We start from the raw sequence: 23909 nt of genomic DNA on the forward strand, positions 1-23909 counted from the left end.
CCCTTTATAAAGAGCTCCTGAGCCTAAGCTCTCCCTTCCTTGCCAAGCCAGTTTTCCTGCAGGGCTGTCATGACTCATGTGACGTTATCACCAGGCAATAATCCTCCTCACTGGGTCACTGTAGTACTGCTCTCTGGTCGTCTGGAGGCGCGCGTACCTCTGAACACTTCAATTAAGTTTATTCAAATAATTCTGCAACTTTTGTTTTGGGGGTACTATCATCTTAAACCCTTTATATCATATTTTTTCCTTACACATATGGAAAGCGTGCGTATCGTTTAATTATCCTGCAGGTTTAACCCTATCAGTTATAACGTTACGCTTAAGTTTCGTTTTGTCTGGTTTATAACTCTTCCGCGGTAACAGCTGCGCCTGGCACATATCAGGTAGTGTCTTTGTAAACCGTTCACTATCTAGTAACTGACCTGAGAGATAGGTTTCAAACAGTATGAACAGAAGAAACAGGAATAATCATCTCCCTTTAGTCGCTGTGCGCGCAATTGGATTGGACTTCATAGAGATGCTAGAGGAAACAAACAGGAGATCCATTACTGACAGAAACTCCCTCAGAGACATCTACAATGAAGAGTTTCGAGACAGGTAAACAATGGAAATGCACATCAGTGGACGTTTTGGATTTATCGTCAGTTAAATGAACAAGTTAAACATTTGTCTTAACAGGGACGGTCGTATCAAAGATCCAATCTTCTCTAGAGTCATCTTTGCATTGAGAAAAGGCAACAAAGCGCGTCTTTCCAGAACAGGTCATGTTTACTTTAACAGCAATGTAAGACACCTTATTATTAACTACTGGTTACAGTTAGCCAGATGATGTATGCCTGTTTGAAGTATGTATTTTCATTATTAGTTGATATAGTCTTGGTGTGTGTGTGTGTGTGTGCGTGTGTGTGTGTGTGTGTGTGTATTATGAAGTTTTCTTTAATTTACTAAAACAAAAAAAAGACCTTACACACTATGATGAGTATGTGTATAAATACCATTATGACCGTAGATACCATGATGTGTATGTGTGAAGAGTCCAGGAAATGATTTGTGTATAGGAAGTGTGATTTGTTTTTTTTTTGTTTTTTTGTTTTTGTAGGATATGCTTTTAAAATCTAAATGTCCCCAAATCTTGGGTCAAAGTAAGTGTGTCTGAATCAAATCTGACTATAACAAAATGGGAAATGAAACTAGAGAGATATCAAAATAAACTCATGACTTTGAGTAATCAAGTGAAATATTCAAGACATCCAGATTTGATTTTTACCTAGTAACAATAGGGTTTGCTGAATAAAATGATACATATGAAGAGGTCTTCCGACCGTGGTTAAAGCATAGCCAAAGGGATTGTCTGGAGTCTGTGCAGCAGGTTAGTGGAAAACTAGAGATCTTATTCCCAAGTGATAGTGTTCATAGGCAAGGCGTCATCCGACTCAGAGCAAGGCTCTTAGGCGGGGTTCTGATGTAGTCAGGTATAATGATGATTATTATGTATATAGAGTAGGAATAAATGGGTAAAATAATTAAAAGATAATATTGATAAGGAATAAATCATAAATGATTAAATAAATGATATAAATTAAGACCGTATCATAAACATCGAGCATTTTCGATGCACCAGTATTGTAGCCATTGCACAATCTAGAACCAGTCGTCACATTTCCAGAAGAAAAAAAAACGTTTCTGGGCTGTACAAATCAACTCTGATGTGGCCTCTTAAATCTGCTAACTCAAGCTAGGACTATTTTTTAGAATATCAAGAGGACCACGGAAGTGATCATTTGTTTGACGTTAGCATGGCATGTTTCAACTCAAATATGTGACCTTTTTTAATAAATGGCTTTTCTTTGAATTGCTGGATTAGTATTTGTTTATTACGCTTTATTAATTTCAGATACCGTTCCTGAATATTATTTACATAATTAAGTATACTCAGTATATTATTTCAAATGTATTTACCGTATTGTATTTTAATGGTTTACAGTTTACATATTATGTGAGCCAAAAGAAGTTGCTCAAAAGAGGGTGCTCAGTTGTTTTGCTCCAATAATGCACCAGTTTAACCCTTGTGCATCAATTAAAAAAAGTTGCACATAGGTCCAAAGAGGACAAAGATGTCCATGTCGAAAAACTGTCATAAAAAACGAATCTTGGGAGCACAGACTTAAGTTTGGTGTCATTTTAAAGAAGACCCTTTTCAGATTATTGTTTAAAAAGTGAAACAAAACAAAAAATTATAGAGGTTTAAGTTTATGAAAGTGATTTGATGAAATTGATAAAACTGCTAGAAAATCAAAGCCATGCATCTAAACTAGCTGTGTTCCAAATTTGAGGCTGATATCTCAAAAAATGAGCTCTCAGTAAGATTTTGTTTGGGCGCAGTGCCAATTTTTCCCCATTAAATGCCAGCAAAACTCCACTGATACACACAGCGGTTGGATTTGTGATTTGCAGTTGGGTTTTTGTCTCTCAAATAATACAAGCACACACACATGCACACCCACACACAATTTTATTATTACATACACACCACACTCTGACATCCTAACTAACACACCCACACAGTTACAGCTGCATAATTTATCAAATTGGCTTTATAATATGCATTGACAGAAAACAGGAATAAAGTGAGTATTTACTTTAGGCCTAGACACCAAACCTGAAAAAATGGCACCTTCTGGTAAATTTTTTTTGTAGAAATGTAAATTTTGAAGCCTTGCCAACAGAATGAAAGCCTTTAACAAAGATTGCATAATTTTATAGTTAAATGACAATGAGATTACAAATTGCAGTTTTAATGGGTTTCAATGGGTGCTAAGGGAACGATGCTAAGAGGAAGTATTTTGTGTACATAGTGCAAATTATTTTTAAAGGAAATGCGGGTGAAATAGTAAAATTCCAATAAAAATACACACCTGTGTAATTTTATGCAGTTAGCATTACCACAGGCAAAGTTATCAAAAAAAAAACACTGAAAAAAAAACACTGAAAAAGCCACAATTGCCCATTGATGCACAAGGGTTGAATGAGCCAAGTGTGAAAAGCCCCTAATTTTAACTGACCCACCTTGAGATAGATTAATTCAAGCATGTCAAAATATAGTATATCAGTTGTAATTAGTAAACCATGTTTGACCTAACCATGTAAATGTGCTAAATGTGTAAAGTTTTACAAGCAGTCCCTGTAAACCTGTGTCTCTGCAAACCATGATTTGGTTGACCCTGTATGCCTGTGAAAAAAAACAGGTGTTATATTTCTATTATTTTATGGAAAGAACTACATTTTTAAGTGTGATGCATCTTAGTGAGGCCATATACCAATGTTTGATAAATCTGTTTTATTTTGAGGGTGTTAGAAAAGGGGTGTCCCTCTAAACCACTATATACGTGTGTGTGTGTGTGTGTGTGTGTGTGTGTGTGTGCGTGTGCGTGCGTGCGTGCGTGCGTGCGTACGTACGTGTGCGTATATTAACTTGTATAAAACAAACACAGTGTTCGAAACATGGACTATTGTTCGTTTTGAAAAATCCAACATTGCTGGTCATCAGCATAAGGCATGTTTTGCATACAAACCGGCAACCAGCATACCATGCTGTCTTGAGAACAGCATTAATATGCTGGTATACCAGCTAGACCAGCATAAACCAGCCTGCACCAAACTTCTGGCTCATACAGAAGTTGTTCTGCAAATGTGTTAGTCACAGCCTATAGAGTTATGTAAATTTTATGGCTATTTGTATTCACTGTTTTTGCATGTGCATTGTTTGACTGGCATTTATTGTTTAATGTTGGTTGAGATTGTAAAAACTTAGATGTAGTGCACTCATGAAAAAGGTACGTCCAGGTCCGGGTGAGGCTGCATGATCAATGGTTCAGACCCTGTCGAAGACAGCAAAACCAAGCTACTGCTGCGAGTAATGTTAGCTCACTGCCGCCTCCTAGTGGTCAGGATGCCGCCGTTCCAGGACCAGAGGGTGGAGTCAGAGGAAGGAGAAAATTGGCAAAAGACATCCTACAGCGATTGAACAGTACAGACAGGTGAGTTGGTACACTTTCTAAATTTGATCCTTTACCAAGACACCGACTGGGTGTAACAATAAGTAAACAATATTTAGCATTTATTTTCTCTCACAATGTGAAAATTGCAATTGATACTTGCATAATAAGTGCTTAATAAGTCAAAGTCAAAAGTCAAAGTCAAGTTTATTTCTAGAGTACACGTAAAACAACAGAAGTTGACCAAAGTGCTGTAAATCCAAAATAATAAAACAAACAACAACATAAAGACAAGACACAGCTCTCAAACTGAATCAAAAGCCAAAGAATACTAAATATGTTTTAAGACTAGATTTAAAAGTGGAGAGCCAGCCTCACAGACAATGGTACGTTAGTTTGGGGGCAGCAACTGCAAAGGCCCGATCTCCCCTACGTTTTAGCCTTACCCTGGGGACAGCCAGAAACATGCAATCTGCCAACCGAAGCGACTTCGATGGGACATGGTGTTGTATAAGGTCAGAAAGATAAGTCGGGACTAGACCATTTAAGGATTTATACGTAAACACTAAAACTTTAAAATCAACCCTAAAACGTACTGGAAGCCAGTGAAGGGAGGCCATTGTAGGTGAAATGTGATCACGCTTATATATTCCTTTTAATAGTCTAGCTGCAGCATTCTGCACCAATTGCAGGCGTAAGAGAGAGGCCTGACTGACACCAACATAGGGCATTACAATAGTCCCATCGAGAAGAGATAAAGACATGTATAACTCTTAGTTACATGCTGAATAATACCATCACAAATCTGTAATGCTGATTATCTCTTTCCCAGGTCCCATTTTATATCTGATAAGCATGGGGTGCGGGTGTCCTCAAAGCTCAATATGGAGAATGGAAAGATTCAGATCTCTGTGGATCGGGCAGAAGTTTATGAGCTGAAGCTGTTTGTGGAGAACACGGGAACACAGGCCGTGTATTTCACATACTACACTGCTCTTCACTGGCTGCAGTGTTTCACTCTGGAAGACAGCAGGAAAGTTGCACGCAACAATCCTCTCCGTCTGGAACCACGTGAGTGCAGCCGACACTTGGCGTACTGATCCAATCGCATCATGTTGTTTCGGAGGTTACAGTTTGATATATTCTGGTTTGATGCCTTTAATGTGATCTATCAGAAATGAAGGTTACCTCTTTGTTTTTGTTTTTTTAAATAGGTGCGAAGTATGAGGTGACTGTGAGAATCAAATGCAGTCATGTTGGAGTTTATTCAGCTACTCTGGCATTTGAGTTTAAGCAGAACACCCAGTCTGCCACCCATCCCTTCCATATTGTGCGCTTCATTGAGGCAGAGTACAGGACTAAGCTTGCAGCCCTACTGGGTCCTACAGAACCATACAAACCCCTGAAACTCAACATCTTTGAACCCGAAAACTGTAAAGTGGACGAGGGTGTTCCACCTGAAGGGTGAGAGAAACATTATGATATGATGAATGTTTAATTTAAAATAAAATATAAAATATTATGAAATTAAAGAAACACTTTAAACTAGTGTTAGACCGATATATCGGCCCGCCAATATATCGGGCTGATATTTGCGATTTTTACATGTATCAGCATCGGCCGATACAAGGCTGCTGCATTCGCCGATATTTTTTTCAAGAGATTAAGTTAAGTGCACCTAAGCATTAAATGACTAGGTTGTAAATAATTGTAAAAGTATAAAAGTTTTAAGCATAGTACAGTCAGTGTGCACTTTATTATGATGCTTGCTTGATGATAATGTGTGCAATAGTGTAATTATTTTATTTATGCTTAAATATTTATTTTCCGAATTTAGTTTCACCACTGCACTTTTTAAATTTTTATCATCATGATCATCATTGTGTCATTTTTATGATGTAAATTGAGGGAGCAAAAGCAGTATCGGCTCCAAATATCAGCTCAAGAAAATCTGCAGCCTGTATCGGTCATCGGCTAAGGCTGATGAAAAAAAATCGGTATCGGCATCGGCACAAAATCCATATCGGATTAAAAAACAAAACTGCATGCCAGAGCTGGGTGATATGGCCCAAAAAATGATCTCGATAAAATCTTTTCATATCAGTCGATATCGATAATTATCGTGGTTCAAATGAGTAACAATTCGTGCTACCTTTTATCAACAAATCCGTCGTCTTTGGATAATAACTAGTTAGTTTAACTTTTGATTTAATGATCGTCGCCACTTTCACTCATTTTTTTCTTCTCATGTCGAGTTTTCTTTGTCAGTAGAGCTGGTACTTTTGATGTGCACGTTAAAAGCTGCACGCTGACTGGCTTTGACTGGCTGTTGTCGCGTTTATATCTGCTGTGTGATTGGGTGTTAGAGTAATCTATATTGAGTAAAAATGCGCAGAGCTTATCATCGTTATCGATAATAAATTGTATCGCGATTCGATATGATATCGTTTATCGGCCCAGCCCTACTGCATGCATACGTACTGCATGTTATGGTTGTGCTTCGGCTCTGTGACTGCGGATGAATATGGTTATCCTACTGCTCATAAAACATTCACTACTAGGCTTTAGAGATATAAGCAGTTTAGATGGAAAGGATCTCAAGCTGACCAGCTGAAGATGTAACTGTTGCTCTACCCATTAATAGACATGGTAATTCCTTGAAAATAAATTCTAGCACAGCTACAACAACCATAATGAAATGACCCTTCACAATAGATAATGCTTTACAATGAACAATTTGTTCAATAAAACAAAAATGCCCTTTCCACATCACATTTACAACATTTCAAATCCCTCAGTTCTCGCATCTCCAAAAAGCTAAGCCAATGTTGATTCTTGTTTTATTACGAGCTCTGTCGCATTCTTTTTTTTTGCCAGCAGACTCTTTTTTTCTTTCTTTAAAGGGGTAATTCTCCGCAGGTTGGAGATTTAGTGTGCTCCTTGTCCACCTTTCTCCCTCATTGTGACAACTAGCATATGCCACTGCCACACCATACATACATTATTTATACGTACTTACATACACAAGTATCCAGAGCAACTTTTCTCTAATTACGGATGTGACAACACATGCACAGGCAAGTGATGTATATATGTTAAAAAGTTACATAATACACCTTTAAAGTTATACAAATTGTAATAAATAGAAGTTATTCATAAAAAAATGAATAACAAAAATTAATTTAAAAAAAATATATATATTGAAATATATAGTCCTCCTTAAAGTTATAGAAATGTAAATAGTAGTGCTGGGAATCGATTAAAAAAATTTAATTAATCGCATGTTTTCTGTAATTAATCGCGATTAATCACACGTTTTTAATATTTTGATATTGTAGTAATTTCAGTTACTCTCCAAATTAATGTAGAAGCAATTTAAAGACAGCATATTTAAAATATTTGTTGTAATGGCATCTTTTTTATGAATGAAGGCCAGAATCACTGATACTAATGTCTCTATGAAACATGAATGACGTTAAATTACAGTATAAATGAAAGCTCCCAATTTCAACATGTATTAGGCTTTAACAAATTACTTTTAATTAAAGTGAACTTAAAACAATCTTTAAATAAACCCATTATAATAAATGTTATATTTACCTGTGGCCTTCCCTGTTAGACATATACGGAAATGTAATAGTTATCAAACACCTTTCTTAACTGCATAAATAATAAATTAAATATAGATTAATCATCTTTTCTCGGTTCCCATTGTTCTTTGATGAACATTAATGACAGACATCATCAGTGCTTCTGTCACTTTAAGATCGGCCGCTGCCGAACATGACGTGGATCTGATGCGCTGTCACACGCATCTCATTTTCTCACGTTCATTTCAGACGTTATTTAAGACTCCTATTATGAGAATAATCGACAAAACTGGCATTTTGGCAACATTCTGTGTCGTTATTGTTTGTTCAAGAGCGAAAGAGAACTCGATGTGTGCACGAGACTGGCGCAACTAGGGATCGATAGGCAAAACGAACTCTGCGTTAATTGCGTTAAATATTTTTAATGCGTTAAACTGAAAAAAATGTAACGCCCGCGTTAATGCGTTAATTTTCCCTGCACTAGTAAATAGATAATATACCTTTATTTGTGCATTTATTTATACATGTGTATCTCCATGTGTTTTTCTATCCTGTAGTTATGTTCAGAACTTTCTAGAAAATGTTCTGCCACTGGGGAAATACACTCCTTCTCCTGACATCACCCAACTGGCTAAGCTCCTGAAAGATGATCGGATCCTCAGTGGAAAGTTTCAGGAACATCAGTTAGTATCATTAAAGAAAAATATTATTACAAATTCTATTTCAATATATTTCACAATGTCATTTATTCCTGTGATGGCAAAGCTGAATTTTCAGCAGCCATTACTCCAGTCTTCAGTGTCACGTGACCCTTCAGAAATCATGCTGATAAGACTTCAGTTAGTGTCCTTCAAGTTATGCCAATTATGCCATTTAGAACTGGTTTGAGATCAGTGTTTGGGTCTGATGTTATCAGGGGGGCAGCTACCCATTTGTTGGTGAGTATTCGATGAGACTAACATTGCATTCAAGAGAAACGTTTTATCGGTTCATGCATTTGCTGGGAATCGAACCTGTGGCCTTGGCATTGCTTGTGCCATGCTGTTTTGTTTGGTCAAAGTTTGGCCTAACATCTATGCAACAAAGTTTGTGAAGTTTTCACATTGTGGCTTTTTTCATGCTTGCCCACAAAATCCCTGAGCAAACTTGCAGGATATTCCAGAATAATCTAAAGGCATCATAAAAATCAATTTTATGATTTTACTAAGATAATTTAATTGTGCTTTTGTTCATTTGTAGGCTTTATAGGACACACACACACACACACACACACACACACACACACACACACACACACACACACACACACACACACACACACACACACACACACACACACACACACACACACACACACACACACACACACACACACACACACACACACACACACACACACACACACACTGCATTACTGAGTCCTTTGTGTGGCATTCTTATGTGTTTTATATGTTCCATACTGCCTTTTTGTGTCACTTGGTGTCATATAGTATAGTTATGAATATTCCTTAATGTGTTTGGGGGTGTCTAGGTCATTACTGCAGAGTCCGCTGAGCTTCCATAATTATGCCGAACGCTTTGATTTACTGCTGCACCTGGAGGAATGTCAGATGCATGTGGATATCAAGAGATACAACAGAGAGCAAGTCACATTAGTCAGGGACTATGACAAAAGACTAATGGTCTTAAACGTGAGTGGAAATGTCTTTTGTTAAAGCACTTCCTGTGTATGGTTTCTGAGGTCTGTTTGTGTATCTATTGATTTAAAGCTCCCTGGTGTATCAGAGAACAGGCCATCAGTCCTGAGGGGAGATCACCTGCTTCTCACCAAGTTTGAGGAGGTCAATTTCTCAAATGTGACCAAATACAAGGGCTACGTTCACAAAGTGGAACTGGATCAAGTGAAACTGGGCTTCTCCAGAAGGTATGAAGTATGATTGAGATTTAAAACAATGCATGCTGCATGTGGCATAACACTGCCCTGCCTCATATTTGCTGTATGAAATCCAACACTTACTTAAAGGGATAGTTCACCCAAAAATGAAAATTGTGTCATAATTTACTCACCCTCAAGAGTTCCAAACCTGTATGAGTTTCTTTGTTCTGCTGAACACAAAAGAAGATATTTAGAAGAATGTTTGTAACAAAGTAGATAGAGCAACCATTGACTACCATAGTATTTCCCCCCCCTACTATGTTAGTCAATGGTTGCTCTATCTGCTTGGTTATAAACATTCTTCTAAATATCATCTTTTGTGTTCAGCAGGACAAAGAAACTCATACAGGTTTGGAACAACTTGAGGGTGGGTAAATGATGACAGAATTTTCATTTTTGGGTGAACTATCCCTTTAATTTTGGGGTGCTGATTCCAAAAATGGTACCTGTTTTGCTCTAGCACACACTCTTTCTCATAACATATAATATGCATGTCGTAGCATTTTGTTATCACTTAAACACTAGAAAAACTGCCACAAAGACGTCCTCTGAGCCAGGTTAGAACTATTTGTTCAATTCTCAGCCGATTTTCCCATGTATTACATTATTTTATGCCTAAGTCTGATTTCAGGTTTAAAATTATGGCCAGTGACAGAAGAAAATGAAAACATGGCGCAGATGTTTTTTTTTGTTACATCTGTGGGTGTTTAACTAAATCCATTCAGCGACAGAAAATTACAGAATTTGTGTGTGTGTTTATTTATTTATAAACTCTGTGTTTATGTAAAGTTCTTGTGCATTAAATTGAATATTTGGGTATATTTTTCCATTCCTTTATTGTATGTTAAATGACTTTTTTTAAACTTTTGACATTTGACCGCTTCTGTAATGCATTAAAGCTGGGATATATATATATATATATATATATATATATATATATATATATATATATATATATATATATATATATATATATATATATATATATATATATATATATATATATATATATATATATATATATATATATATATATATATATATATATATATATATGAGATTAAAAAATATCAATAAAAACTTTCCATCATGTAAATTTATATATATATACATCATGTAAATTTTTTCAAATTATATATATATAATTTGAAAAAATGTACATGATGGAAAGTTTTTATTGATATTTTTTAATCTCAGCAAACATCAAATTACCAGAATTATTTGCAGGGCAATGTAATCAGCAAATTAAATAAATGCATCAATAGATGTTTATTCATTCTTTGTGTGTGTGTGTGTGTGTGTGTGTGTGTGTGTGTGTGTGTGTGTGTGTGTGTGTGTGTGTGTGTGTGTGTGTGTGTGTGTGTGTGTGTGTGTGTGTGTGTGTGTGTGTGTGTGTGTGTGTGTGTGTGTGTGTGTGTGTGTGTGTGTGTGTGTGTGTGTGTGTGTGTGTGTGTGTGTGTGTGGACTGGTAATCATCACGTTATGGGGACAAAATGTCCCCACAAAGATAGCAATATCCGAAATCCTCATCCTTGTGGGGACATTTTTAGGTCCCCATGAGGAAAACATCTTATAAATCAGACTAAGTGATGTTTTTTGAAAATGTAAAATTGCAGAATGTCTCCTGTGAGGGTTAGGTTTAGGGGCAGGGGCAGTGTAGGGGGATAGAATATACGGTATGTACGGTATAAAAACCATTACGCCTATGGAAAGTCCCCATAAAAGATGAAAACCAAACATGTGTGTGTGTGTGTGTGTGTGTGTGTGTGTGTGTGTGTGTGTGTGTGTGTGTGTGTGTGTGTGTGTGTGTGTGTGTGTGTGTGTGTGTGTGTGTGTGTTAAGGTTCCTTGAACATGTATACATAGATAAGATGAAATTCCGTGTGGAGTTCACGGTGAATCGTCTCCCATTAAGACTGCAACACAGAGCTGTACACATGGCGGTCCAGCACAATCTCAGAGACGTGCTGTTCCCTGTGGCCCCAAGGACTGTGACCCCCGTGTCTCCACCTGCACTGAGGTCAGTAAGACCCAGGAGTGCTATTAATATGCTATTATTATTATACTGTTGAACCTTCAGAAGGAAACATTGAGTGTTTCAGCACAATGTGTGTTTCTCTAGACTCTTTGATCAACAGCTTGAGAGGAACCCTGAACAGTACAGCGCAGTATGTAACATCGTGGCCGGTACGTCCAAGCCGGCACCGTACTTGGTGTTTGGACCTCCTGGCACTGGTAAAACCGTCACGATAGTGGAGGCCATCAAACAGGTAAAACTAGTTATCATACACACCAAAGTAAACACACCCCCACCAGTTCTGCATGAAAATGTTATTTGGGATTATGCTTGCCTGCATGAAAGATTTCAGTGTAATAGCTAATGCATTCAGTCATTCTTTCTGTTTGTTTCTCTGTTTCTCAACATCTCTCAGGTGGAGAAGAATATACCCGGTGCTTATATCCTAGCTTGCGCTCCATCTAACAGCGCAGCTGATCAACTGTGTGAAAAGTTGATCACTAGTCAACATGTGGATGCACATAAAATATACAGACTCTACGCTAGCTCACGCAATCCAAAAGACATCCCTAAATATCTAAAGGTAAATAAACAATATTAAATTAAAATGTATAATATAGTATAATATATTAAAACAATATATAAAATATATTATATTATAAATAATGTAAAACATTATATATATTTTTTTAAATAAAGATGAATTTAACAAAGATAGTCACACTTTATTTAATGTAGTGACATTTTTAAGTGACCAAATGCTATATGGAGTTACTATATGCAAGTATGCTATAGTTTTTATTTTGATTGTCCATGTTGTGTGTGTGTGTGTGTTGTTTAGAACAACAGTAATGTGGAGGGAGAAATTGTTATTTTCCCATGTAAAGAGGATCTGATGTCCTACAAGATCCTGGTCAGCACTCTAGTCACCGCTGGCAGGTGAAGGACGTCATCTTATAAACTCAAATTTCTCTCACAGGTATGATTTACAGCAGTCTGTAAACACTGTGTCTGTGTTGGTAGGCTGGTCACTGGGGGTTTTCCTGTGGATCATTTTTCTCACATCTTTGTGGATGAGGCAGGACATGCTGTGGAATCAGAGACCATCATCAGTGTGGCAGGTGGGCAATCACTCTTGCTCAGATGCATACATATGTACTGTAGTAGTAAAAGTCTTAACGTCTGATAGTAGCGAGATCCATTTTTGGAATCATTACATTGTCTCGTTGGGTGTGTTTAGGACTGCTGAATGCAGAGAACGGGCAGCTTGTTTTGGCTGGAGATCCCAAGCAGCTGGGACCGATCCTGAGATCTCCTCTTGCTATGAATCATGGACTTGGTGAGATGCCCTTTAAGATAATTATTTTAATGTTAAAATTATGTTCCTAAAAATAGTATTGTTATAGTTTACCATTTAACCTTTAACAATCGCTAAATCATGACTGTTGTAAATTAAAAAAAGGAGACATAAGCAAAATGGTGTTTATGAATATGTGTTTCATTGTAATGTATTGTAATCTGGAGTTGTGTGTCTTTCCTGTAGATGTCTCTTTGCTGGAGAGGCTGATGACACAGAATGATCTTTATAAGAAAGATAACACTGAGTTTGACAAACGCTATGTCACCAAACTTCTTTTGAACTACAGGTAGGACACCGGTCTGCTTAGTTCTTAAAATCAACATAAAATCTAAATTGACAATTTTTATGGAATATGGCAGTATTTGTTGTAAATGATTTACCTGTGTACAGCGTTATTATATTAATAAAATTCACGTGCTCTTGTAATCTTTAATCAAAATAACTTCCTCTCCCTCTTGTAACGACATCTCTTCTCTGAAGATGTGTTTACTGGCGCGAGGGCGGGACAACCTGTCAATCACACGCAATTGCGAGAAAAAAGGCTGAATTGTTAGATAAAAAGTCATAATTATCTATTTTATTTTTTAATCCATGGCAGAAACTAGCTTCCAAAATGTTTCATTTATTTAGACTAACTTTTTTTTTAATTTAGACAACCTACAGTCAAGTCAGGGTTATGTTCTGGTCTTTGTTTTCATTGTGTTCAGTTTCTGTTTGCCTGTTTTCCTTTGACCCAGGCCGTTTCTCAAAATGCATTCTTATCTGTAAGTTTGTGTTCTTGTGGACTTGTGGAACATCATCAGTCACTGCCCAAGTCCTGTTTCAATTCAAAGTTCACATCTAGCCAAGTGCAGTTCAAATCCCCGAATGTGTCCTTGAGCCGCCCTTTTTATCGAGGATGCATCGAGAGGTGACTTGAATGGACTTGAGACAGACAGGTATCCCAGAATACATCTCGCACCAACCAAAAAGCGTCAGTAGCGGATGAGAAAACCCACGTAATGTGAAGACTTTTTCAAATCTGTGGTTTATTTATAAAGAGAGTGCTTATTTGAAAATTTTGACCTGGCTTTTTCGGAGTGTGAAATCCACGAATTGTGAGATCCAGGAGATCACTGGGCACTCAGTGCATATTAACCCCGCCGAGAGCAGCCTTTCCTCGGCTAGTCCTTCTGACGTCTGCCGCTGGCTCTGATGTTTCTGTAGTGGTTAAACATGAGATATAATTCATCTTGTGTAGATCTAATGGCCGATCTTTGGTCTCATGAGTCTATTATTTGTTCCCTGGTAAATTGTTTTGACGGACGGCAAAGAGAAGTTTCATAACTTTATATGTTTAGGCTATTTAATTATTGTTTGCTTTATTTATTTTACTTATACTTGTATAATGGCTATTATTGATAATTAAACAAAAAGAGACTGGGTTGTGTTTTATGTCATATTTAATTTTATTACAGTGATAGTCATATACAGTGAGGAAAATAAGTATTTGAACAACCTGCTATTTTGCAAGTTCTCCCACTTAGAAATCATGGAGGGGTCTGAAATTGTCATCGTAGGTGCATGTCCACTGTGAGAGACATAATCTAAAAAAAAATAAATCCAGAAATCACAATGTATGATTTTTTTAACTATTTATTTGTATGATACAGCTCCAAATAAGTATTTGAACACCTGTATATCAGCTAGAATTCTGACCCTCAAAGACCTGTTAGTCTGCCTTTAAAATGTCCACCTCCACTCCATTTATTATCCTAAATTAGATGCACCTGTTTGAGGTCGTTAGCTGCATAAAGACACCTGTCCACCCCATACAATCAGTAAGAATCCAACTACTAACATGGCCAAGCCCAAAGAGCTGTCCAAAGACACTAGAGACAAAATTGTACAGGAAAGGCTGGAAAGGGCTACGGGGAAATTGCCAAGCAGCTTGGTGAAAACAGGTCCACTGTTGGAGCAATCATTAGAAAATGGAAGAAGCTAAACATGACTGTCAATCTCCCTCGGACTGGGGCTCCATGCAAGATCTAACCTTGTGGGGTCTCAATGATCCTAAGAAAGGTGAGAAATCAGCCCAGAACTACACTGGAGGAGCTGGTCAATGACCTAAAAAGAGCTGGGACCACCGTTTCCAAGGTTACTGTTGGTAATACACTAAGACGTCATGGTTTGAAATCATACATGGCACGGAAGGTTCCCCTGCTTAAACCAGCACATGTCCAGGCCCGTCTTAAGTTTGCCAATGACCATTTGGATGATCCAGAGGAGTCATGGGAGAAAGTCATGTGGTCAGATGAGACCAAAATAGAACTTTTTGGACATAATTCCACTAACCGTGTTTGGAGGAAGAAGAATGATGAGTACCATCCCAAGAACACTATCCCTACTGTGAAGCATGGGGGTGGTAGCATCATGCTTTGGGGGTGTTTTTCTGCACATGGGACAGGGCGACTGCACTGTATTAAGGAGAGGATGACCGGGGCCATGTATTGCGAGATTTTGGGGAACAACCTCCTTCCCTCAGTTAGAGCATTGAAGATGGGTCGAGGCTGGGTCTTCCAACATGACAATGACCCGAAGCACACAGCCAGGATAACCAAGGAGTGGCTCTGTAAGAAGCATATAAAGGTTCTGGCGTGACCTAGCCAGTCTCCAGACCTAAACCCAATAGAGAATCTTTGGAGGGAGCTCAAACTCCGTGTTTCTCAGCGACAGGCCAGAAACCTGACTGATCTAGAGAAGATCTGTGTGGGGGAGTGGGCCAAAATCCCTCCTGCAGTGTGTGCAAACCTGGAGAAAACTACAGGAAACATTTGACCTCTGTAATTGCAAACAAAGGCTACTGTACCAAATATTAACATTGATTTTCTCAGGTGTTCAAATACTTATTTGCAGCTGTATCATACAAATAAACAGTTAAAAAATCATACATTGTGATTTCTGGATTTTTTTTTTAGATTCTGTCTCTCACAGTGGACATGCACCTACGATGACAATTTCAGACCCCTCCATTATTTCTAAGTGGGAGAACTTGCAAAATAGAAGGGTGTTCAAATACTTATTTTCCTCACTGTATATGCACACTTATTGCCTGAACCACATAATTATGTTTAATTTACATTTTTTATGTAAACAAAAAGAGGTAGGGTTGTGTTTTATATTTCCTTTTGTTATAAATATACATGCAGTAAAGATAATCAATGTACGCATTGCCTGAACCACATTTGTGTGGCTATTATGTTTAAGGTTTGTTTTAAATGAAAATGAAAAAATGCAGAGTGGTGTTTTATGACATATTTCGTTTTGTAGCCTAAAATATACTTACAGAGATAACTGGAGTGAGAGCAAGCTGAGTGATGCAGCTTTTCCGTTAGCAGAGTACCGGACTTGTGTCCTCCCGTCCTCGGGAGTTCGTTCTCCAGAGTCAAACTTGGCAAGTCTGAACTACCAAGGACACAAGTCAGAAGTTCGCGTACTTGGTTTTGAGAAACGGCCCCAGTTTTCCTATGAGTTCCATTGATTCATCCGATATGCTATAGTGTGCACCTATTTTATTATCTCACTCTCTCTCTCTCTCTCTCTCTCTCTCTCTCTCTCTTTCTTCAGGTCTCATCCGTCCATTCTGGAGGTTCCCAATGAGTTGTTCTATGATGGGGAATTGAGGGCATGTGCAAATGAGATCAGCTCTAACCAGTACTGCACTTGGGAGTACCTGCCCCAAAGAGTATGAGACATATTAAACAGCACTTTAGTCACTATGGTTAAATCTGTTTCCTGGAGATTACCTATTTGTGCATTTCCCCCCCCCCCCAGGGATTTCCTGTGATTTTTCATGGAGTTCCTGGGAAGGATGAAAGAGAGTCGAACAGCCCCTCATTCTTTAACACCTTTGAAATCGACATCATCATAGATTACCTGAAGAAGCTGCTCCTGACACAGGCCAAGAAAGGAATCTCTAGAATCTCCCCCAGAGAGATTGGCATTATCGCCCCCTACAGGAAACAGGTGGAGCCTGCTCTTGGACAGCTCTATTCTGTGACCAAAATAGCAGTTAAAATGACCATGACACTTCTCTTGACTCTGATGGTCTTTTCCTTCACTTTAATTTCTCTTGGGATTGTATTCATAGGTGGAGAAGATCAGACGGGCCATCAAATCAGACGAGGACCTCATAAAGTGCATGTGCATCGATGACCTGAAAGTTAGTAAACACTCTGGTATGGCTTTTTATCTTAAATTAGGACATGACAAAATGATTGTGTGTTCGGTGTGTTGTGTAGGTTGGTTCCGTGGAGGAGTTTCAAGGCCAAGAGAGGAAAGTGATCATGGTGTCGGCTGTTCGCAGCAGCAAGGAACACATCACTTTGGATGAAACATTCAGCATTGGGTTTCTCAAGAATGAGAAGGTAGTATCTAAACACAACTGACAAGAGAACACAACATAAATGTACATTTAAATTTTAATGTGACAATAAGGCTAGAACAGAAGGGCAGTTGTGGCTTAATGGTTAGAGAGTCAGACTGGTAACCTGAAGGTTGTGGGTTCAATTCTCAATACCGGCAGGAAACGACTGAGGTGCCCTTGAGCAAGGCACCTAACCCCCAATCGCTCCCCAGGCGCTGCAGAAAATGGCTGCCCACTGCTCCGGGTGTGTGTGTATACGTTCACTACTCACTGTTCCTTGGATGGGTTAAAGGAACACGCCACTATTTTTGAAAATAGGCTAATTTTCCAACTCGAACTAGAATTAAACAGTTGAGTTTTACCGTTTTCGAATCAATTCTCTGGATCTGGCGGTAGCACTTTTAGCATAGCTTAGCATAGATCATTGAATCTGATTAGACCGTTAGCATCTCGCTCAAAAATGACCAAAGAGTTGCGATATTTTTCCTATTTAAAACTTGACTCTTCTGTAGTTACATCGTGTACTAAGCCCGACAGAAAATGAAAAGTTGTGATTTTTTTCCTATATGGCTAGGAACTATTCTCTCATTACTGTGTAATGATCAAGGAACTTTGCTGCCGTACTATGGGTGCAGCAGGCGCAATGATATTACGCAGCACCTGAAAAAGGCTAACTTCCATCAACATAACCAACGTGACAACCAACCTGCTTGCACAGGGAGAGCGTGCTGGGGACTATTTTCAGGCGCTGCGTAATATCATTGCGCCTGGTGCACCCATGGTACGGCAGCAAAGTTCCTTGAAATAAATAATTAGCTTCTGCTCAATTTGATAATACATTGTAATAATACAATGATCTATGCTAAGCTATGCTAAAAGTGCTACCACCAGACTCAGAGATCGGCTGAATGGATTCGAAAAAATTAAAACTCATCTATTTAACTCAAGGGGAGTTGAAAAATAAGCCTATTTTCAAAAATAGTGGTGTGTTCCTTTAAATGCAGAGGACTAATTTCGAGTATGGGTTACCATACTTAGCCTTCACATCACTTTACTTTTTTGAAGACTTTTACATTGCTACAAAAAACATCTATTTCAAATAAATGCTGTAATTTTGTACTTTCTAGTCATCAAAGATAAATAGGAAAATAAAAAACGTTTTTCACAAAAATATTAAGCGCAATAAATGTTTTCAACTGATAATAATAAGGAATATTTATTAAGCAGCAAATCATCATATTAGAATGATTTATGAAAGATCATGTGACACTGATGACTGGAGTAATAATGCTGAAAATTCAGATTTGTCATCTCAGATATAAATTATAATTTAAAATAGAAAATCTGCATTTAAACTTTAATAATATTTCACTATATTACTGTTTTTGATCAAGTAAATGTAGCCTTGGTAAGCATAAGAGACTTCTTTCAAAAACATCAAAAAATCTTATAAAATATTATATCCAGTGTTGGGGAAAGTTACTTTGAAAAGTAATGCATTACAATATTGCTTTACTCCCTTAAAAAGTAACTAATTCAGTTACTTAGTTACTTTTTAAGAAAAGTAATGCGTTACGTTACTTTTGCGTTACTTTTTCTCACCTGGGCTGGGCTTGTTTTTGTTTTTGTTTATAAAAAAAAAGTTATATTTTTGTGCAACGGTAAATACCAAAATTGAAATAATAAGGCCCATGCTGAGGTAAAAATGCAAATTCACGCATGAACAGTAGAGGGCGCAGCTCTGCTGTGCTGCCATTCTGGATAATGGTAGAATAGGATGCAGGAGAAAAAAGTTTTACCAATAAAAACAAAAAATCTAGTTATTTTCATCATCAAAGGTCAGCAGCAAGACATTGGTAAATTAAATATAAAGGTAGATTATGCATAAAAATAGTTGTTTTATTTAACATTTAATTATTGGAGGTTTGCATAGTACTCTGATTTTGCATTTGACTGATTTTAATCATTTTGAGGAGTACTGAATCTTTATTGTGCAAGTGAGATAAATAAATGCTCACATTTAGTCTGGAACTACAATAACCATCATGTTTACACACAACGCCTCTGCACTTATTTTTCTCAACATGGGAGCAGGAGAGCTGTCAGTCAAATTAATGTGAAAAAGTAACTTGCGTTACTTTTTTGAAAAGCGTCTACTTGCTCTGACTTTTTTGAAAAAGTAATGATATTTTGTTGTAAATTTGAAAAGTAATGCATTACTTTACTAGTTACTTGGAAAAAGTAATATTATTACGTAACTCAAGTTACTTGTAATGCGTTACCCCCAACACTGATTATATCACAACATGCCTCAACACAAAATGATGCGAACCTGAACTAAGTTGTGTGCTACATTGTGAATATGCCCTTTCTGTAACAACGTGCTAAACGTACTTAGTCTTGAACTTTTTGTGTTAATTTCATGTCTTTTTCTGTAGAGATTCAATGTGGCAGTGACAAGAGCAAAATCCCTGTTCATCATGGTGGGAAACCCCTTCATTCTGCAGACAGATGAAATCTGGGGCCGGTATGTATTGTAAACTTCCAACTTACACATGGATGAATTGGAAACCCTGATGAGGAACTGACTAAATGATGTGTATCGCTTGTGTATTTCCATAGGTTTATTGACTTCTGCTCCGAGAAGGGAGGTTACACCGGGCTTCCCTTTACCAGTGTAGAGGGCATAGAGGAGGTTGAAAAGCGTCTACTTGCTATTAACTTTGACGATGAGAGCGGTGAGACGGCTTTAATCATAAACCTGTGGCAGTGTTTGACTTAAACATGCCACAACTTTATTGGCTGCTGTAGATTTCAGAAGTAATCTTTCATTGGGATGAAAAGTTCAACTTGATTTAGTTTAATGCCCTCAAAATACCTGGGAAGTCTTCATTTGAAAAACATTCATGGAGTAGTCATCCATGTCTGTTGATGTTCTGCCAAAAACATTACATCGTTTCAAATTTCAAAGTTTTGCCTTGATGCAAATGCTCAAGGCAATATTGTTCTATAAATAATCAGCTTCTGCTCAATTGGAAAAGTTAACTGCAGTCTTGTTCTATGATGATTTATAGTTTAGTAATAGTAAGTAATACATAGTAATAATACAATAGTAATTTATATTACTACTTATAGTATAGCCTGAATAATTGTTTCAAAAAGGCATGGTGTGAAAACTGTTGTGTTCTTTCACCCCCTAGTGGAAACTGAGGAGAGTATGGTCCAACAACAGCTGCATCCTGAGTGGAGACATGATTACTAAAGAGCCCGTCTTCACTAGCCACACATGTTCTACTCCTTTTGAAGCTAGTATGGAAATCCTGGATCTTCTCATTAAAGCTGGGTGAAAACTACGATTTTTACTGTAGAAAAATACTTTAATCTACCTTGAAAAAAGAGCACATGGACTGATTTATAAACCACTGTTTTTTGACGATTAACATTAAAGGGGTCATGAACTGGCTTTTTAAAATTGTTTTATACTGTTGTCTGAGGTCAACTTATGACATTCGCATGGTTTTTACATTCAAAAAATCATAATGAATAAGTAATAGGCTATTTTCTACCCTGGTTTTGAGCCTAGCTCTTTTTATGGGCGTGCCGCATTGAAGACTTGGAAGTAAACACCCACTGCAATGATTGGATGACCGTTTTGCATATTATAATGAGCTTCTGCTCCCCGTCAGTACACGTGGGGAACTGTTTTGAAACGTGTGGGAAAACGGCAACCGGTATGATTTGCCAAAAGGGGTCGCAAAATGTCTTTATCAAATAAATAAATGTTATTTTTTATTACTTGAAATGTTATTTTTTATTACTTGGCCAGCCCGATCAGCGGATATAACCGCAAACTGTGAATACCACACACACCCTGGCCCTGGCCCATACATGTTCAAGTCTGATCAGGAATCGTAGGAGTCAATGAACCACCTCAAATACAAAGCCTGTGACAGTGTGTAAGTTATGTTTAGTTAGACAAGTACATAAAGGCCTGTACACACCGGGACGAATATCGCACGCACGCTTTTCGCCAGCGTTTTTCGGCGCGTTTTGAGTGTTCACACCCAAGCGATTTTCACTGGGCCGAGTGAACGTGCAAATTCAGTAGATAGCGCTCCCGGTACACAAGGTGGTGCTACGGCACTTTACGCTTCTGACACTCGCTTGTCACACAGAAGAAGAAGAGAGACAGTATTTACGTGCATATTATTATGTCTATGGCCAAAACCATTCACACACTTTTTGCTAACTGGCAAGCAGCATTAGCAGCTCATCTTCTTCTTTGTCTACTTACTACTTCTTTGTTTTATCAATGTGTGCTCGGCAAGACCGTTTTGTGCTTGAGCGCCACCAAGTCGTGTTTTACTGTCACTTCAGCAGCTCCAGGCACGTGAACAAAAGCGCTGATCTCATTGGTCGGACAGTTTTTAACGGCCCGCATCAAAATAAAAAAATTAACACGATGCGTTTTTTTTTAAATTATGCTTTTACGCCTGCCGTTAGGCGCGACAAGTGTGCACACTCACATTGGCGGCCTTTGTTTAGTCACGAGTTAAACGTCGGCGATAAACGCGCACGAAAATCGTCCCGGTGTGAACAGGCCTTAATAGATATCAAACACAACAATGCAATACTATCACATATAAAAAAAAATTTTTTTTTACTCACATAAATGTGTTGCATCATTCCTGTCAGATTCAGAAGCCACAGCATGGTTTTTTAATCTCATTCTGTCTGCAAATCCAGTCTTGTTTACAAACGAATCCGCGGTGAAATGAAGCGAACAAATGCAATGTCTTCCCCACGTGAGCTGGATCTTCATTAAAAATAAAGTTCAACCATGCATTTTGGAATCTGAAGGATTAATTCATGTTTGAAACATGCCATAAGCTTTATTGCTTAGAAGTTCGATTCGGTTTAGCTCCACGTAGGCCTGTTATTTATCTAACATGCCAGGCACAAGTCTTCTGTTGAGGCGGTGTTTCACTACACTCTGACGTCATAGCCGGGCACATTCTGAGATATTTCGTTTGTCAGGCCTGGTGTCAATAAAAGCTTTTCTTTGACTAACAAGAAAGTTTTCAGCTCTGAAACTTACAGAATATTCTTGTATTACCATGACCTTTTATATATCAAAAGCTCAAGGGAAAATTGATTTCTCAGTTCATGACCCCTTTAACACTGTGCAACATCAACCATTTTAAGTCAGAATGTATGATACATTGTAGCCAAAACATTGCAGTTTGAACCTGCCGTAATTTTCAAGCTTGCACAACATAATTTTAATCCAATATAATAAGTATTATGATACGAGAGAAAATATTTTAAACTTTCTTGAAAATATGAAGACATTTTTGCTGTTAAAGTGACTTTCTGATTTCTACATTAAATCGGTTTTCTTAATTTGTTTCAATTTGTTTCTTTGTAAGCAAACCAAACAGTTTTTGTTTCACTCTGCACAAAATGTGACTTTTAAAATAGTTTATTTTTAACATCTGAACATTGTCAGTCCCGTTATTAATAAATCCTTTGTTCTTTGGATTTCAGCTTTGTTTTTTATTACCAAACCACAGTCATGTTAATATATTTTATAATTAAAGGGATAATTCACCCAAAAATGAAAATGTGATGTTTATCTGCTTCAGAGTCCTGCATGGGTCCGCTTTTGTAAAACCGCACCCGCCCGTACCGGTAGTGCTTAAAACCGCATCTGACCCGTTTTCCGACAGCAGCACTAATTAAAATCTGCACCCGACCCGACCCGCACCCGAAATAAAATCCGTTTAGCATATCACATTATAGACACACTTACAGAAATGTTTATTGCCAGCATACAGAAGTTATTACACGACCATTAACACAAGGACAACTTCAGCCGAAGCTGTCAAAAGGCTACATCATGAAAAGCACGATTATGTGTTCTTATCATCCCTGCAAGGCACATTCAGTTCTGTCCCCTTTTGAAAAATACTGTTCGATAGAACTGCTTGTGCTTGGTTTAATTTCCACAGTTATCTGTGTGCTTCCTCAGTGATGAAGTTCCATATTTGCGGCTATCCAATATACGATCTTTTCTTAAACTCCTCAGGATCCATCTGGACGACTGCAGTGCAGGCAGATCGCGCGGACTCAGTTGTAATTCTCCTGGGATGGCGCACGCACGCCGCGCATATTTTTGATGGGTAGATGGGTTCCTAAAAATATGCATATATTTTTTTAGGAAAACATCTACAATATACATGCATATATTTCTAAATAGATTCGTTTGCACGTGACTGTTTTAAACCCGTGTTTAGACCCGTGTTTCTCCCTTGTCCGACCCACACCCGTATCCATATCCGACGCAGATTTTTTCACCCGTTCCAGAAATACCTGTTCAGGACTGATCTGCTTACCCCCAGGTGATCCAAGATATAGGTGACTTTGTTTCTTCAGTAGAACACAAATGAAAATGTTTAACTCCAACCGTTGCAGTCTGTCAGTCGTATAATGCATGTGAATGGTAACAAAATCTATGGGAGTTAAAAAAACATGCACAGACAAATCCATATTAAGTCCTGTGGCTCATGACAACCCATTAATGTCTTAAGACATGAAACGATCG

The 23909-nt window shown here is 37.9% G+C and overlaps 1 protein-coding gene across 1 annotated transcript; it reads left to right on the forward strand.

Moving 5' to 3' along the window:
* The first annotated feature begins 117 nt into the window (after positions 1-117).
* mov10b.2 (Mov10 RNA helicase b, tandem duplicate 2) lies at positions 118-22845 on the forward strand. The gene is made up of 22 exons (XM_079827404.1): positions 118-600; positions 682-787; positions 3847-4040; positions 4831-5069; positions 5213-5462; positions 8146-8271; positions 9120-9279; positions 9358-9512; positions 11367-11543; positions 11646-11793; positions 11956-12123; positions 12382-12479; positions 12564-12661; positions 12781-12879; positions 13084-13186; positions 16507-16624; positions 16714-16905; positions 17030-17101; positions 17181-17306; positions 19744-19832; positions 19928-20043; positions 20506-22845. Exons 1-22 carry the CDS (start codon positions 449-451, stop codon positions 20565-20567), a joined length of 3048 nt encoding a protein of 1015 aa, XP_079683530.1. The 5' UTR covers positions 118-448; the 3' UTR covers positions 20568-22845.
* The last annotated feature ends 1064 nt before the right edge of the window (positions 22846-23909 follow it).

The sequence above is a fragment of the Gobio gobio genome, assembly GCF_949357685.1.
Source record: "Gobio gobio genome assembly, chromosome: 10".
NCBI lineage: Eukaryota > Metazoa > Chordata > Actinopteri > Cypriniformes > Gobionidae > Gobio > Gobio gobio.

Coding starts and splice junctions, on each gene's coding strand:
- mov10b.2 (XM_079827404.1), top strand. CDS start 449: ATGAACAGAAGAAACAGGAATAATCATCTCCCTTTAGTCGCTGTGCGC. Junction 8,272..9,119: donor GGAAAGTTTCAGGAACATCA/GTTAGTATCATT, acceptor GGGGGTGTCTAG/GTCATTACTGCAGAGTCCGC. Junction 16,625..16,713: donor GGGAGTACCTGCCCCAAAGA/GTATGAGACATA, acceptor CCCCCCCCCCAG/GGATTTCCTGTGATTTTTCA.